Source organism: Juglans regia, chromosome 13 (assembly GCF_001411555.2).
Source record: "Juglans regia cultivar Chandler chromosome 13, Walnut 2.0, whole genome shotgun sequence".
NCBI classification, from domain to species: Eukaryota; Viridiplantae; Streptophyta; class Magnoliopsida; order Fagales; family Juglandaceae; genus Juglans; species Juglans regia.
Window position 1 is genome coordinate 12,104,535 of NC_049913.1, and position 13,511 is coordinate 12,118,045.

General features: G+C 34.7%; 1 protein-coding gene across 3 annotated transcripts; it reads left to right on the plus strand.

Annotated features, from left to right (window-relative positions):
* The first annotated feature begins 1 nt into the window (after position 1).
* LOC108988793 lies at positions 2 to 4,336 on the plus strand. Of its 3 annotated transcripts, none has more exons than XM_018962155.2 (8): positions 2 to 82; positions 258 to 619; positions 1,704 to 1,775; positions 2,393 to 2,460; positions 2,594 to 2,750; positions 3,262 to 3,342; positions 3,470 to 3,559; positions 3,853 to 4,336. In XM_018962155.2, the coding sequence occupies exons 2-8, from the start codon at positions 335 to 337 to the stop codon at positions 3,970 to 3,972; spliced, it is 873 nt and encodes a 290-aa protein (XP_018817700.1). In that variant the 5' UTR covers positions 2 to 82; positions 258 to 334; the 3' UTR covers positions 3,973 to 4,336. The 3 variants fall into 3 exon arrangements, with proteins under 3 accessions (XP_018817700.1, XP_018817701.1, XP_018817698.1); XM_018962156.2 differs by having other exon boundaries at positions 36 to 82; positions 265 to 619; XM_018962153.2 differs by having other exon boundaries at positions 67 to 619.
* Positions 4,337 to 13,511: the final 9,175 nt, after the last annotated feature.

Genomic DNA, 13,511 nt, shown 5'->3' on the forward strand with positions numbered 1-13,511 from the left:
AATAAATAGCCCTACTTTTGGCAAAATTCCAAGCCAAACTCGTCGACTGGTAGGAAAACCCGGAGCAATTTCTCTTTTTCAAGTTAGATTTCTGCCATCAGGATTTTTCTCTCATTTTCCACCTTTCTAATTTTCTCGGAAACCTCCGGATCCCCGCTGCCTTCAACAGCGCGATCAAGGGGTTTCCCTGCTGCCTGGCCTCTTCATTTTTTTTGGGTTCATTTTTTGAGTTTTTTTTAAATTTGATTTAATTTTAGGTTTCAGATTTTGAAGGCAGGGTCGTGTTTGATTTGTTAAGTTTCTCGGCGATATTGTGGTGATTCCGCTGGAAAAAATGAGTGATCACTTGGTGTTGTACGTGGACCGTCTGATTCGACCGTCGGCAGTAGAGCCGGTGACCGAGCCCCCGGCCGAGGGTCCTTCTGGGCCGCAAGGAGGCTGCCCAGGCGCTGAAGCTGCCGGACCGTCGTGTTCGTTGGATGAGAATGAGAGGGTTGTGCACTGTGAGAGCTCGAATGAGGAGGAACCGCTGATTCAGATGGCGGAGTGCCGTATATGCCAAGAGGAGGATAGCGTCGAAAACTTGGAGACCCCTTGTGCTTGTAGTGGCAGCCTCAAGGTATGATCTTTAAATCCGTTTTCGCCAACGTTATCAAACCGGGCCTATTTGAACCTATTTGCGTGTGTCGCTGTTTAGATATGTGCTGCCGAATTGTGTGATAGGAAGTATCCTTTGTTGATAATTGTAGTATTAATACTTATCTGGAAAAAAAAAAAAAATGTAGGGTTGAAGAATTTCTTGACCTTTTGCTATGTATAATGTCTTAGAATAGGTGCATGTTTGTTGAAGACGAATTCCTATGTGTGTTAATAACCATACAGGTTTTCAGTTGAAGTGGTATACCTTTGTGAAAACTTGTATGGTTGGTTTGAATTAAAAATGGTGTTTATATAAAAGGAGAAAGAAAAGGGTCGCATCGTGGGAATGAATTTTCTTTAAAGGAGATGGAGACCAATAATATGATTTTTTTTTAAATCAAAGGCACGCTAATTATCTGTATTTAAAGCTTTTGAATTTATCATAGCCATTGGGTCGTTGTAGAGTGGCTCCATGGAGCTTGATAGGTTTTGTGGTTATGTTCTCTCACCATGAGATTACTTACGACAAGTAATGACAGTTCAACTTTGTTTGGAATTAGCCATGTTTTGCTATGCTGCACAGTACAACATCTCTGGAAGTTAGTAAAGGTAAAGCCAATATCAATAGTTAAAAGAGTCTTTTCCTAGGTGTAATGCTATCATCACTTGTAACAGAAAAGTCAGTCTTCATGCAGTTAATGATTATCTTGCATTTGATAACACTGGATTAAGTACCATTCTTGTTTATCACAGGTCTAGAATTCTGGTAGCTTGTGTCATTAGGCAATGATTAACTCAAAACTATGGCTAATAAATAGATTTCCTTTTTTTGAGAATTATTTCGGTGGACCACTGTTGTTAGGGATGACGAGTCACATAATTTAGTATCAAAATGGAAATTTTTTCTTAAGGTGCTTTATTAAGCAATGGAAACTACTAGAAACTGCTCTAGGAAGTGACATCTCTTGTTCTTTTTTCTAATCTTTCTTTTCCTACCATACAGTGAAGTGAAATTAATATGATTTATCCTTATTATTATACTATTGACTTCATATGTTTGTCAGTATGCACATAGAAAGTGTGTTCAACATTGGTGCAATGAGAAAGGAGATATAACATGTGAGATCTGTCATCAGGTATGCTTTTTAAATCTAGTATTTTATGTTTTGTGCCATTTCGTAAGCAGCATACATCTTTTGTTGAAGTTACTTTTCTAAGACATTGATGGCTATATGATCCTCAAAGTTTTTAAAGAATTCATAAGTACTAGTATACTTGCTCCATGTGACTTGTAAAAAAAAAAAACTAGTATACTTGCTCCATGTGAATTATTGTAAACGAGAAAGCCACAGTTCTCATATAATAATTTACTTTGGCTATGTGATGGGTGATATTTGGAGCATGAGTTGAACCACCGGGTTCCTGTTTTTCGAAGAAAAATATATTTGAACTGAAATAGAAACCATGTGTGAAACCCATTGTAAATGGGATTCATAGAAATTTTACAGAATGTGCTCAGATCTTGTAATTGTTATGTTCGTTGCTTATATACATTTTCCCTTCAGGTAATTAGGCTTCCTATCAATCACCCAAAAAAATTTGGTTTCATATTTGTTTCCCTTGAACATGTTTTTTTCTATCAAACTGTATGTGGCATGCTTTAGAATTAATTTTGTTGCAGTGTTTATCATTAGAATGGTGTAGTTTGTATTTAAATGCTCTCCATTGTTGATGGCACCCTGTTTATGTGCAGCCTTACCAACCTGGTTATACTGCTCCACCTCCTCCTCCTCACCCTGAAGAAACTGCTATAAATATTGGGCAAGTTAAATCTTCCTTTTTATTTGTTTCCAGTTGTTTAAATATGTACTTCAGCGATTTTATTATTATGCATTGCATAGATGTCAATTTGAATCTGTCTTCTGAAATCTTTTGTGGTGCTTCCTTCTTGCAGTGGAGGTTGGACAATCTCTGGAACTCCTTTGGATCTTAGCGACCCTCGCATATTGGCAATTGCAGAAGCAGAACGTCATTTTTTGGAATCTGAATATGATGAGTATGCAGCTTCAAATGCTAGTGGAGCTGCATTTTGCCGTTCAGTTGCACTAATTGTAAGCCCGTGAACTATAAATTTTTGACTGAAAAGCATATGCAGAAGTCCATTAGTCATTGGAAAAAACACATGCACACACATCTACATAATAACTGCACTTTTGTGCAGTGATGCCAATATCTCATTGGTCATAGACATGCTATCGGTCAAAGCGTGTATTAAAATTTAAGCTCTTATTGATCTTTAATATTTGACAGAAGATAGGTTTGTGAAAATGAAAAAACCATGATTGCATTCTGTGATTTTGAAGCCCTTGAAGGTGTTTCCACTGTCGATGGGTTAAAAAATTTATTCCCATTACTGTTGGGATTCTGTTTTTGTTAGTAAGTAAATACCAATAAAAGAGTGCTAGGGTTGTAATCCAATTACATAAAATGACAAAGGAGGACACCTGGCATTACTGTTAGTTCTTTATAAATGAAATCTAAAAGTTGAAGAAAATAAGAGAGAATATTTTCCATTCCTTGGAATTCCATGCATTTAAGATCTTGATTTGCTGTATTTGGCAGTTAATGGCCCTTCTGCTCTTGCGGCATGCATTGAGCATCACAGATCCTGATGCAGAAGATGACACGTCTACTTTTTTCTCCGTAAGTGCAGTTTGAAAATGAAGTTCTTTTGATTTAATGTCCTGTGTCCCACCGCACTATTTATTTTTAAGATAATTCTGTGGGTAAGGTCCGTAAGGAAAGCTGATATTTAGTTGATGTTCTGCAGCTCTTCTTGCTTCGAGCTGCTGGGTTTCTATTGCCCTGCTACATAATGGCTTGGGCCATTAGTATTTTGCAGCGTCGACGTCAAAGACAGGTCAGTCTTGACTTTAGTTCCACTCTTAATTGTAATATCTTTTAATTGTTTCATCCATTTTTTATTATCAGTAAATAAGGATAAGGATATAATGATGTCATCTATTATTTTAGCCAAATCAACCTTTATATATTTTTTTCCATCTAATTTTGCTATCTATAACCACCTCTAAATTTCTAATGAATATAAATAGCTTTTACATTTGATAATCAGAACACGTACCATTATACTTACTTTTTTAATTAAATTGGGATTTATCTTCTAAAGTTTACTATGGTGATTTTGCGAGACAGGAGGCTGCAGCGTTGGCAGCAAACCAAATTGCTTTCGTGCTACAACCCGGGCAACGTGGGGGTCTGCAATTTGCAATAGCATCAGGACCCACAGTGGCTTCACACCAGGAAACTGTTTAATTTGTATGTAGTTGCGCCAACACTTCCATGGTTTTATGCGTCCTACTGAGAGAGTGTGATTGGGCAGAAATTAGTGAAAAATAAATTCCGTATGTTTCACTTATCCAGAGATTTAAAAGTAAAGAACCAAAAAAATAAAGGTTATGCCTGTGGTTAATACTGTTGTGGCTTGTTGAAGAGCCACATTTTCTTCTTATTATGTTTTTTCCATCTTTATGTAATATGTATATATGAATTTCGCAGTCCTCAGCTTGAGCACCTTCAAACACCAGATTTGTTATCTGGAATGTCCTGTCTTGTTCACATAAACAAGGGTTGTAACCCATTTACTCAATGATTATTCTTCGTATTTTTTTTCTTTTTTAATAATCTGACCCTTTGTGTGATGTCGGAGCTTCAATAAATTTCTCCATGGATTTTTATTTTTTATTTTTCACCTATGAATTTGACAGTATTTGATGTTCCGGCAAATAATAGAAGCTTGCTTTCTTATTGGTCAGGAGATCTTTTACTTTTGATGTCAGTCACCTTGTGGGGACTAGATGCAGCCACTTGGCATATAGAGCTATCTTTATGGTTGCTTTACATACTCTGGAGAAAATGTGATTGGTTAATGGTTAGCACCAGACGAAGGTTTTCTGTATGGTTTTCTCGGCCGTGGCATATGTTGTTGGTCTTAGGTTCTTTGTCCCTCGTTTCCACTCTGACTAGGGGATTTAATCTTACGAATTTAGACGAAGCCAGGGACAAGGAGTATGATTAGGAAATTTGCCCTCCGTTTCTCTTCCCTACTTTTTCTTTCTCCCACTGTTCCGAACAACCATGTATGTGGCCATAGACAATGTGCATGCATCTTACCTTGTACGGAGTCTGTCATATATACGCCACGCTGAGGATAAATTAAGAATGTGTCACATATGCCGTAACATTTGAAGATAAATTAGGAGAAAACTCTGTTTTAAATACATAAATATAATAAAATATATTTTATGTATTTGATGGATGATCATTAGAATTTTTGAATATTCATGTATTCTTATTTCTCATGTTCATGTATCCCTTTGATTCATGTATTTTTATTCCCTAAGTTCATGTATTCATTTAATATTATGTATCATCTCATACCTATAAAAGAGTGTCTTGAGGAGCATTTGTTGTAAGCACATAGCAAGAAAGTTGAGAGAAATAATATTTAGTTTCTGAAGAACTAATTTTAGATATTGTTTTTTTTTAAATCTCTTGCTACTTTTATTTAATTTTACAACACATTAATAGCACGAAACTCTAGTCAATTGTCGTGTTCTTTGACGTTGAAAGCTATCTGTGAGATTTCTCTAATCACTGAAGCATGGATTTTATTGATTAATTGATCAATTTGAAGAAAATTGGTAGAGATTTATGTCTTACAGACATTTGTACCACACATACAATTCTTAAAGATAAGAAATATTTTTAATGTTTAACATTGAATAGAGTTAATGTCAATACCATATCCGATTCTTTGAACCTAATTGAAGGCTCTAGAAGAGCAAATATAATGTTACCAGAAGGAACAAAATTTTGTATTGACGATACTTTGTATTCTTAAAAAATGAACGCTTCAGACAGGAGTCACCTATAACTTGGGTTTATCGGAGACCAATTAGGTTGTGACATGTAAGCTTAACGTGGGGATTCATACGGGTAAGCTTCTCTCTCTCCTTCGTTCTCGATTTCTCCGAGAATTCAAAAAGGCCTCTCTCTCTCTCTCTCTCTCTCTACTTCGACTGTCTCTCTCTCTACGATTTTATTTCAGAAACTTGAGTTCTCTCTCTCTCTACCTCGACTCTCTCTCTCTCTCTCTCTGAGATTTCAGAAATGCCTCTCTCTCTCCACTTCGACTCTCCCTCCCCTTCAATTTACAGTTCATCGAATCAGGATGATGAAGATAGATTTCAGGTTTTATTTTGACTTTGAGCATTTAAAAGATGTAGCATTTGTGTTAGACCATGTTCAGTTTTGGTCAAATTGGAATAAATGGTAGAAGAAAGATGGGTTGGTCAGATTGGAGTAATCACCTACAGAAGAAAGATGGGTTGTTTACCTTGCGTTTGCCTAATCTGGGGGCCATTTTCCCTCATCTTCTTGCTTCTAATAAAGAAAACAAAAATTTGTATTTGGACCCAGCTTCAGAAACTCATCTCAGATTTATTCATTGGATAACTTCTTTATGAATGTGCGAGGACAGGACAGATACACGAAACAAAAATCTGTATTTGAACCCAGCACAAGACAGATACAAGATCAGTTCTTCTTTGGACAGATTAGATTGGAGTAATCACCCATAAAAGATAACTTGTATAATCGCCTACAAAAGAGTTGTATTTTTATTCTATGTGATATGCAGAAGTTGCAGGGAATGGTGCGATGGTCTGGGTTGCGTCGAAAATGTTGCTCCTCTACCGGCGTGCAGCGTGCATTTGAATGCTCAAAGTTCATCCAAAGTTTTATCTGGATCCAAAGAGGGCAAAGAGAGATCGAGGGCAGAGAGGGGGAGGTCATGAGAGAAACGAGTTGGATCACATGAGAGAGCAGAGAGAGAGGGGGAGGGGGAGTAGATGTGCGCTCGCTATGTGTCGTTTTCCTATTGGTCTCTGATATTCTATCATTATAGGAGTCACCAGTCTGAAGATTTTCTCTTCTTCAAAATCTATAAGAAATTTACTAAGTTTTAAAAATATTCGTCGTAATGGTTATCATGTTGAAACCATCAATGAAGACAATAATTAATATCTTTATATTACTTCTATGATTTCGGGCTGGAAATTCATATTGGGAAAACTGCCAGCTTTCTCTTCGGACTTATATTATATAACTATGAGTACAATTGAATCAAATATTGTAATGCACTAGAGGTGCTCTAATCTAAAAATCTTTATTTTTTGGCATGATCACCTTGTACATTTGGGATCAATTATGATGTGACAAATAATTGAGAACTCACATGAACATCCTCTAAAAAATCATAAGATTATTTTACCAAGTGATTATCCATGTGTACTATGTTCTCAAGGAAAACTAATTATTAGATCATCCCTTCTAGGGTAATAATTGAATCTCCGTCATTTTTAGAAAGAATTCATTCGAACATATGTAGGCAATACACGTGGATCATTTAGATAACTTATGGGCTTAATTGATGCATCAACTAGGTGATCATATGTTTGTTTACTCTCTACTCGTAATGTTTTATTTGCTAGACTTCTTATACAAATAATTAGAATACAAACTCAATTTCCTGATTATCAAATCAAGTCTTCAAATTGGAAAATGCAGGAGAATTTACATCTCAAGCCTTTGATACATTCAGTTGCTACTTGCTCATGTACATACTCAGAATAGTTTGGCCGAATCGTTTTTAAATGACTACAATTAATTGCTAAACATTTGCTTGTGAGAACAAAACTACATGTTTATACTTGGGGACTTGCAATATTACATGTTGCATCATCAGTTCAGATTAGACCAACTGCTCATAATAAATACTTCCCATTGCAACTTGTTTTTAGTCAACCACAAAATTTTTTTTATCTTCGTATTTTTGGTTGTCCTGTCTATGTTCTGATTGTACCTTCCAAACGCATTAAAATAGGCCCTCAACGAAGACTTAGAATTTATATTGGTGTTGATTCTTCTTTTATTATTAGATACTTTGAACCTTTAACTAGTAATATTTTTAAGGTACGTTTCAAAAATTTTCATTTTGATAAAATAATTTTCCTACCATTAGGAGAAGAATATGTGCTTGGAGTACAAAGAAAAATAACATAAAGTGTTTCGACATTATCTCATATTGATCCTCATACAAATCAATGTGAACTGAAAATTTAAACTGAAAGTTCAGATGATTATTCATTTACAAGGTATTGCAAATCAATTACCGAATGCATTTACCGATAATAAGAAAATAATAAAATCTCATATTCCAGCTGCTAATAGTCCTGCGATGATTGAAGTCTTTGTAGGACAATCAAGAAATCAAGTAACAAATGAATTTAAGACATACCTAAAGCGTGGAAGATTTATTGGTGCAAAGGATAAAATTCTCCAAAAGAGAAAAACAAAAAAAAAAGAAATTGGTGTTCCTAAAGAAACCATACACACAAAACAGGCAACAAAATCAATTGATCCATCTAAACTTTCAGCACCAAATTCTCCTGAAAATGAATCTCTTGAAGAGATATCTCCTGAAAAGGAACAGGTATCTGAAAATAACAAGATCTCCATAAATTATGTAAATACAAGAGAATTGTGAGATAGAAATGAAATTATTATCGACAATATATTTTCATTTAAAGTTGTCATTGACATTACAAGAAGTAATGATGAAATTGAACCACAAACTGTCACATAATGTCAACATATAAATGATTGGCCAAAATGAAAAAATGCAATTAATGCAAAATTGAATTTGCTTGTAAAACGTGAAGTATTTGGACCTATAGTCCAAACACCTAAAGATGTTACACCTGTTGGATATAAGTAGGTATTTATACGTAAACATAATGAGAAAAATGAAATCGTGATATATAAAGCACGACTTGTTGCACAAGGTTTCTCACAGAAACCTGGTACTGATTATTAAGAAACATATTCTTCTGTAATGGATTTAATTACATTCAAATTTTTTATTAACTTGATAGTCATAGAAAGTTTAGATATGCGTTTAATGGATGTGGTTACTGCATATTTATATGGATCACTAGATAATAATATATGCATGAAAATCTCTAAAGGATATAAATTGCCTGAAAATGTAATTCAAAATTCGGTAGTATTTATTCTATCAAGTTACAAAAATTATTTTATGGTCAAAATCAATTTGAACGCATGTGGTACAATTGTCTTAGCGAATATCTATTGAAAAAAAGGATTTGAGAATAATCCAATTTGTCCATCTGCTTTCATTAAGAAGTCAGAGTCTGGATTCGCAATTATTGCAGTATATGCAGACTTAAATCTTGTTAAGACTCCAGAAGAGCTCACAAAAAATGCAACTTATTTGAAAAATGAATTTGAAATGAAAGATCTTGAAAAAATCAGATTTTGTCTTGGTCTACAAATTGAACATTTTTCAAATGAAATTTTAGTTCATCAGTCTACATATACAAAAAAAGTCTTGAAGTACTTTTATATGGATAAAGCTCACATTTTGAGCACTCCAATGGTTGTTCGATCACTTGATGTAGAGAAATATCATTTTCGACCTCGAGGGGAAGATTAAGAAATTTTCAGTCCTGAAATGTCATACCTTAGTGCAATTGGTGCTTTAATGTATCTTGCAAATTGTATAAAACCTAATATTGCATTTTTAGTCAACTTATTAACAAGATTTAATTCTACACCAACTCGAAGGCATTGAAATGGAGTAAAGCACGTTCTACATTACCTTCGTGGTACGACCGACATGGGATTATTTTATCCAAAAAAATCAAGCACACAATTAATTGGATATGTAAATGTAGGTTATCTATCTGATCTGCATAAAGGACGTTCTCAAATAGGATACCTATTTACATATGGATGTATAACTATTTTATGGAACTCTGTCAAACAAATAATAGTTGTTACTTCTTCCAATCACTCAGAAATTATTGCAAATCATTAAGCAAGTCGTGAATACATTTGGTTAAGATCAGTAATTCAACATATTCAAGAAAAATGTGGTTTACCCATAATCAAAGGTAGCTCAACAATATTAAATAAAGATAATGCAGCATGTATTATGTAAATAAAAGGAGGCTACATCAAAAGTGATAGGACCAATCATATTTCTTCAAAATTCTTTTATACACACGAGTTTCAAAAACGTGGTGACATTGATGTCAAGAAAATACAGTCAAGTAATAATTTGGCAGACTTATTCACTAAAACTTTACCAACTGCAACATTCAAAAAGTTGATATACAATATTGAAATGCAACGGCTCAATGATATTTTATTATGAACAATTGAAGTTTTACATACTATAAGGGGAGTCAATTATTATCCGAATTGTACTCTTTTTCCTTTACTAAGGTTTTTTTTATATGATTTTTGCTTTGCAAAGTTTTAATGAGGCAATCCTAAAGCATTCAAAGACACATTAAAATGTTGTACTCTTTTTCCTTTACCACGAGTTTTTCTCATTGGGTTTTCTTTGGCAAGGTTTTAACGAGGCATATTTTTTGTGTATGATCATTCAAGGGAGAGTGTTGTAAATACATGAATGTAAAAAAATACATTCCGTGTATTTGATGGATGACTATTAGAATTAATGAATATTCATGCATTCCTATTTCTCATATTCATGTATTCCGTTGATTCATGTATTGTCATTCCCTAAGTTCATGTATTCATTTAATATTGTGTATCCTCTCATGCCTATAAAAATGTGTTTTGAGGAGCAATTTTTGTAGACACACAATAAGAAAGTTGAGAGAAATAATATTTAGTTCTTGAAGAACTAATTTTAGATATTGTCGTTTTTCAGTTCTCTTGCTACTTTTTTTTAATTTTACAACAAACTCAACAGTTTTTAGCACATTATTGAACATGACCACCACCGTTCAACACTTGGAGGATAATCATGATTGCTGCTACCTTCATTTCAAATATTGAGACTAACAGAAGATGTGAGAAGGGATGATAAAATATGGATTAATATATATACTTGTTATGAAGTGGCAAAGCATATATTCTCACAAGTCTTGACGTGACTCTGATTCGAGGAGAACAATCTTAAAAGTAGCTCCAAGAACATCTCTTTAACATATAGTTTGATTACATTCTGTTTGTTGCTCCCACTTTTATCTTTGCTTTTCATATAATAAATGGTCACCAATAGATCTATCTGCTTTTTGTTTTCTTTTTTTTTTTCTCCCATTCCCGTCTCCCGGAATATGTAAATGCTGGTGCATAAACTTGGATTAAGGTCCTCTAAATTTCTTGGGATAATTTTACCTGCTGGAATCTTTAGATCCCAATCATTGCTTTCAAATTCCATGGTATAGATTTCACCACATCACCATTTATCACGATTTCAATAGCGGCCGGCGGCGGTACAGCATGACCCACGATGCTTACCTACATAAACGTTCAAATTCAATCACATGTTCTTCGTAATCAAAAAGCAAACTTTGGAAAAAGCAATGGAACAGGGAATTGTTCAAAGAGGGTAATGATCTGTAACAAATCCCAAACTCCATTTGCTTTATCTTCTTTTACTTGCTTTGTTATACTCCTTTTCCTCTCTTTTCTTTGGTGGCTCAGTCAGTAGACCATATGGATGGTAGTCATAGCACTTGGGACAGTTAAGGGTGGGGGAGCTACACCTCATGAGATCATCAGGTTTACAACAAGATTAACAAAAAGCTACAACTTTAAGACTAACCTCGAGAATCTACAAAGCCACTAATTGTTATCTTAATATTTTGGTGCAGATAAAATTATAAGAGGGCGTGGGATCCACCTAATTATTGAAGATTCTAATGGTAATAGACTTCAAAAGCAAAAAATGAAAATAAAATAAAATAAAATAAAGGGTATCTAATGAGTACTTCAGTCATCAAGATTAACATAGTACATAAAGCCGTACCCCAAACTAAGTAAAAAGGCCCCACCTAGCATTTATTTATTTCCTTATATGGCAAAGGTTTGAAACTGAAGATTAGTGTTGGATTATATCCATTTCACTAGGAGCCACCCCAAGACCAGTGCATTCAGCACACATCCTTATAATTTGAACTTTGATAAACCTTCCATGTAATGTGTAGGTCAAGAAATCAAAATCAATCTTGCAAGAATAATAAGTTTTTTATGTCTAATGTCAAAGAGTTCTGTTATATACAGTCATTTTTACGTATTCTTTGTGTACACCACTGATGTGATTGGCCAAAACAGTTATTTTATATTAAAAAAAAATGATGCAACCAATCACATTAGTGGAGTGCGGAAGGAGTACGCAAAAGTGACTGTAAATTTTTGAATGTTGTCAAAAGTACCAATGAAATAGTATGTACAAAGATCAGTTTGGTTTCATGGAGATTGATGGGAATTCGTGTGGTTTTCGAATTCTCTTTTAAATGTACATATGGACTACAGTTCACACAAGTTCATTGCATCATGCATGGTGCATAAAACACTCAAAAGAAAATTCAAACCTCGTGGAGGAAAACGTAGACCAGAAAGCAACAACTCGTCCTAAATCTTTTTACTTTAATTGGAGGATAAAAAAGCAAAGAATCAGAACATTAAGAAAACACCCAAGCTGTGGTTGTATTGCTTGGACCATGACCAGTCATCCTTCATTTTAAGGCAGCAAGTAGCGTGATTTTGATAAAGTGAAAACACTTGCGCTTTAGAATGTTCCTAGTTGCATGTGATATTGCATATGATTTTAATATGATTTAAGAAAATAAAGAAAAAGACGGTCTACATGAATAAAAGAGAAAAAAAAATAACAATCAGAGAGAGAGAGAGAGAGAGAGAGAAGGAGAGAGAGAGAGGCTTGAAGTGGGTCTTATCTGAAATATTGAATGGAGGATTTAGAGCTCGGCAAGCGAAAGAAGAGGAAAGAAAAGCATAAAGAACGACACTTAGCACAAGAAACCAAGAAGTGTAATTTTTGTTGCATGGGGAATAGAGCTTGGAATTCTAAAGTGGAGAGGAGATCTTAGAATGGCATAAAGCAAGGCTTTGTTTCTTTTGGGCCCTGTTCTGTTCCCCCTACTTTCCCTTCCATCTCTATTCTTTATATGATTTGGTTGCCACTGCAGCAACGTTTTAGTTTTAGGTGGCCCATGGCTTCTGTTTACCTGGTTAAAAAACAAAAACCTGCTTTTCTTAAAAACAAAGGAACTGTTATTTACCAGAATAACCCTACATACAAATCTTCTTTTTTATAAGAATCAACTCAACCCACTCTCCTTTCTTATGGGCCAAAAAATAAGTAAATAGATAAATAAATAAAAAATCATATCCCCCATCCCAGTATGCGCTAGATTTACAAGTACAATTTGATGGCATCCATAGGAACAAAACCTATACTGAGCAAAAACGATTAGCTTAGCAAGAAAATATCAGTACCGGTTGCATGTACATACAAGCATGGTCGGGTGATGTGGCAAGATGGCTGAGTCCAACAGACAGGTTTGGCCTTTCCTTGGTAGATAAAAGCATGGCAAATGATAGAGATGTAGGGGGAAAATGAAAAAAGATACTTAGCTTCTCCAGGGTATTGTTCCAACCCTTTTATTTGTCCTTATCAGATTCTTGTATCACAGCCTTAATTTGCTTAGATTGCATTGTGAATCTAAAACTCCTTTTTAAGTGTTTTGGGTCCCTCTCTGCTTTATGCTTTCAAGCTCCCTCCAAACCCATTAAGAGATATATAACAGCCTTGTCTACAGGAATGTAACATAAGAATAGAAGGTTTACAAGCTCAGACCTGCTTACTCTGCTATTATCCTAAAGAAAAGGAAGATACTTCTATTGTTCTTGTTTGTTCAAGACAAGAAACC

Bases quoted from the DNA above. Each gene is read 5' to 3' on its own strand.
- LOC108988793 (XM_018962155.2), top strand. From the start codon at position 335: ATGAGTGATCACTTGGTGTTGTACGTGGACCGTCTGATTCGACCGTCG. The intron at 1,776-2,392 runs GTATGCTTTTTA...GTTTATGTGCAG, and splicing joins CATGTGAGATCTGTCATCAG to CCTTACCAACCTGGTTATAC. The intron at 2,461-2,593 runs GCAAGTTAAATC...TCCTTCTTGCAG, and splicing joins GAAACTGCTATAAATATTGG to TGGAGGTTGGACAATCTCTG.